The sequence below is a fragment of the Oryzias latipes genome, chromosome 23, assembly GCF_002234675.1.
Source record: "Oryzias latipes chromosome 23, ASM223467v1".
NCBI classification, from domain to species: domain Eukaryota; kingdom Metazoa; phylum Chordata; class Actinopteri; order Beloniformes; family Adrianichthyidae; genus Oryzias; species Oryzias latipes.
This window is the reverse complement of record NC_019881.2, coordinates 10400090-10404477: the sequence shown is the minus strand read 5'-3', so window position 1 is coordinate 10404477 and position 4388 is coordinate 10400090. Positions and strand designations below refer to the sequence as shown.

General features: G+C 39.8%; 1 protein-coding gene across 1 annotated transcript; it reads right to left on the bottom strand.

The window, feature by feature from the left end:
- Positions 1-396: 396 nt before the first annotated feature.
- Positions 397-3806, bottom strand: LOC111946974. The gene is made up of 2 exons (XM_023952688.1): positions 3573-3806; positions 397-2496 (listed from the first exon to the last, which is right to left on the bottom strand). Exons 1-2 carry the CDS (start codon positions 3657-3659, stop codon positions 397-399), a joined length of 2187 nt encoding a protein of 728 aa, XP_023808456.1. The 5' UTR covers positions 3660-3806.
- Between the last annotated feature and the right edge of the window lie 582 nt (positions 3807-4388).

Sequence of the window (4388 nt, the reverse complement as noted above, 5' to 3'; positions counted from 1 at the left end):
TGTAAAAAGAAAAAAAGATATGTAGATGCATTCTTCAAGCTTAACCTGCTTAACTTGGAAATCTTTTTATGAACAGTGTTAATGTTACCTCAAATGCTCGTCTTTCACAGTATTCTTTTAACCAGTCTTCCTTCTCAAGAAGTGATTCTTTTCCATTGGCATCAATAACAAAAACTCTTGAATATGAATTTTACAGTGGTACATCGCATTTGTACATTCTCCTGATATTGTCTCTATTCTTACTTCAAATAAAAAAAACTTCTTTTGGAATATGTTACATAGTAATAACCAAAACGTTACCAAAACACTTTAGATTTATTTGTGCACATTTCTGTTATTTCTGTGAAACATTTCAACATTAAAAAAAAGATTTCAACAGGCACCTTATTTTTAATATTACGCAATGTTCATAAAATAGCAGCTGTTGCTGCTCAGTATATTGTCGAGCTCCACACGCAGCTCTGGGAAGGACAAGTATGTCCAAGGTAGCTCCAGAACTGGACCACATGTATGTGCTACTAGCCGCCGTGCTACTCCATCTAAGGGTGTGAAGAGAACTTCGATTTTAGTAACACAAAGCACATCTGAGCCAGTTGTAAATCGCAGAAACCTTCTGAGACCTGCCTGATCAAGTCCTCTGATGTACTGCTGTAAGTACCTCAGACTCTGGCTCTCAGCTTGTGTAGTAGGATTAGCATCTAATAATTTCAGAACCTTTCTTGGTGTAGGTGTCATGTTTTCATACATTTCTTGAATTTTTAGTTGGCTCTTGAAGACATGTGCAAATGTTGTTCTTGCAACTTCTGACATTTTATCAAGAGCATATTTTGGCTGTTGAATGATCAGCTTATGTGCAACATTTAAAAGCACAGCTTTCAAGTTTTCTCTTGTTGGGATAAATTTAGCACCCACACGATCTAATAAATCAAGCAGTTCCTCATGCTCTTCACCAAGAAGATCCTCCAGCAAAGCCTTGTTCACAAGATCTCTCTCTTCTGGACTGATGTAAAAGAGGAGTGACTCAAATAGCAAGTCAGGTGACACCAAGTGCTCACCAAAAACCAGCGCCACTGTGAAAGCTGGTGCAAGGCGGCTTGGGAAATAGCCATGGTCTAGGAACCCCTTTACAAGGATCCGTCCAACAGATTTCCATTCTTCCTCCTGCCACTTTGGGGAAAGTAATGGAACTCTCATGTCTTGCCCTTCAGCAGCACTGTCTAAAAACTCTGTCCAGAAAGCAGAATAGACATCTCTAGAAACTCCATCTGCATCTGCTCCTATTTCATCGATAAAACTAAATTTTAAAGGACAGGTGAGCAAGCTGGGATCTTTGAACTGTGTTATCAGTTCATCCATAAGCATTGTCCTATGAAGTTTAATGTTAACATTAATCGTGTCATATCCGGACAGCTCAGTATTACTGTGTGCTTCATTATCTGATGAAGTCATACTAGGTATGTGGGACACAGAGGTAGATGCAGGCTGCTCAGTAACACTGGATGTAGATGGCACATCACTGGTTGTGATATTGCTTTGACTTGCCAGCTCAAGGGCAGAAGAAGGAATAAGAAGAACTGCCGAGTCTCCTTCATAACTTGACAAAATAGACACAGCAGATGGTGGGAGCATAAGAGCAGGTTCAGGCTCTTCAGTGGAGGTAGCTATCGTTGGTGCAGAGTTGTTTGAGACAAACTGGTTCACAGAACTTAAGTTCAGGGTGGCTGAAGTAAGATTAAGACTCACAGATTCCCCTTCATCACTTGATGAAATGGGCAGAGTGTCTTCCAGTTGCCATGCCAGAGGTTCACCAGTGTGAGGACCTATCAGGACCTCTGAGAAGTTAGATGAATATGAGGAGCTGTTTTCATCCTCTGGCTCATCGTGGTCCATGCGGTCATCTGGAATACTGATTTCTGGGATTCTTGATTCCTTCCGTTCTCTTGTGCAAAGATAAAATCTTAACGTTCCCATTTTTAGCAGGGAATAAAGTTCTCCTACTGTGGTGTTTTCATCTAATACTGCATCCTCTTGATAATCTAAAATATCAAAAGTAAAATCCTCCAGTTGTCCCTTTTTAGATCTTCCATTTGGAAAAAATAGTTCCTTTGCAATGCTTAAAATGTCAGCCTTTTTTGCTTCCTTTGGCAAATCTATTCTCCTTGTTCCACCTCCATTTTTCTTGTGTAGCTGCTTTCCTTCGTGTATCCATCCTAACTCAACCTTTCTGGTCTTTCTCACAGCCAGCTTGTTGTTCTTCAAATATGCCCTTGGATGTGTTTGAGTTGTATCATGTTCTCCATGGTCAGGGCCTTCTGGTTGTGTGTCAAATCCCATCTTTCTTTTTAGTTTTTGAAGCAATGACTGGCGTTGTGCATCTCTCTCACCTTTCTTTTTATATTCAGAGCAAAACCTTCGTGTGGCAATCCTGTCACCGTAGATTGGAACGTAGGTGGCCAAGCTGTCATCATCCATGCTTCCAATAACTGATATGTCAATCTACAGAAACAATTTATTATTAGTTATTCATGGTAAAAGTAATTGTTTTAAACTGGACTAAACAGTGGTTTACTGTACCTTAAAAAAAAGTAGGATTGTATACGCAACATATTCATCAAGAAGCATCAAGACAGTTTGTGACTATCTGGAGCTACACTACGTGCATCACACCACCAGGACGCGCATTTGCTCCAGTTGTGGTTTTTACACATAATATCAAACATAACTAGTTGGCATGGCTTCTTATGTCATGATGAAGCCAATAATAAAATAGTTTTCACTCACTTGCTTATGAATGCTATCAACATAAAGTTCTACATTAACTGCTTGATGTTGACACCTAATAAATTGTAAATAATCATGCTCAACTCGTCATTTCTGAAGGATAAAAGTATACGCTATGATTAGCTTAGGATAACAGCATTAATCGAGGTGTACTTTGTAATATTTTGATATACGTTTATCCTACTGCACTCGAATGCATCTCCGTTACGGTAAAGATGTATTGACAATAAGAATAATGCATTATGGGATATGAACGAAGCACGAAGCCTTCTGTTAAAAGCGATTGCTACCAGTTATGTTAATAAAAGACGTTAACACAGCACGTCCATACTGAAGAGAGTTATACCCTGCAACTCTAAAACATTACATACTGTGACGACCCAGAGTTTGGACAGAGCTGCAGGTGGCCGGCGCCCCCCTCTTTCTGCAAGATGCTAGACCACAGTGTGTGTCAATCAGCGGTGGGCTGATGACTGGTGGGAGAGAGGGGGCGGGGTCTACCTGTGGGTGTGTGTGCGTGTGCGTTCGGTGAACGTTGTCGCTGGAGTTAGAAGAAGCTCGCTGTGCCTGTTGGTTCGTGCTGTGACCGTTCTGAGATACAAAAACATTAATAAAGAGATGTTTGACAACCACCCGCCTAAGGAGCTTCCTTGCAGCTACTACAATACTTAAGTTAACGAGGTCTTGGTCTCAGGTCTACGCAGTACACGGCAGGCTCATTCAGTAACAAAAAAATAAATTAAATCGATATGAAACTGACGTAAACTATGTTTTTCATAAGTATAACTTACTTTGTCATTCCTCATGGTGGAAATTCTGTCCTCTGACACATTTCTATCCCTTAAAAAGGAATAAAGAGGCTCCCGCTGATTCTCCATCTTTTCCCACAGGTCATCAAGACGAGAATGAAATGTCCCGCGAGAAGATGACGTTTTACTGTAAACAACTATGTCGTTATTACGAGAAAGTATGTCGTTATAACGTGATAGGTTTCTCGTAATAACGAGATAAGTTTCTCGTTATTACGAGAAACGTATCACGTTATAACGAGATACTTTCTCGTTATTACGAGAAGCTGTTCCAAAAAATATTTTTCGCAGTGGCAGCTCAGAGCTTCCGTAACCATGATATCCACGGCTGTCATGTTTTAGCCATAGATAAATGGCTCTTGACGGGACTCAGTTCATTTTAAGAGGTAAAAATTTAGCCTGAAGTGGGAGGGACATACTGACCACAGTTTACTCCACCCACCTTATTCATTCCAAAACGGTAATCAGCTATTTTGGGTTCATCTGCCTGCCAAAAAGGGATCTTGCACCTAAACCTACAAATTTGAGCTCCAAAATTTAAAACAGCTGAATATACAAAGCAGTAACAAAGCAATAAGCATAAAAAAAGTTCTTCTGACACCAACTCAGTTCAATTCAATTCAAATCAGTTGAATTGATATTGCCCAATATTACAATACAATTGTCTCAATGGGCTTCACTAATTGTACAAAGCATAAAATCAGTTATAAAATACAATAGCTGATGAACTAAAGAGACTAAGCTAAATTGGGCATCCCTTCCCTGAGAACATCCTTCTCCTGAAAAAAAATTAATTCC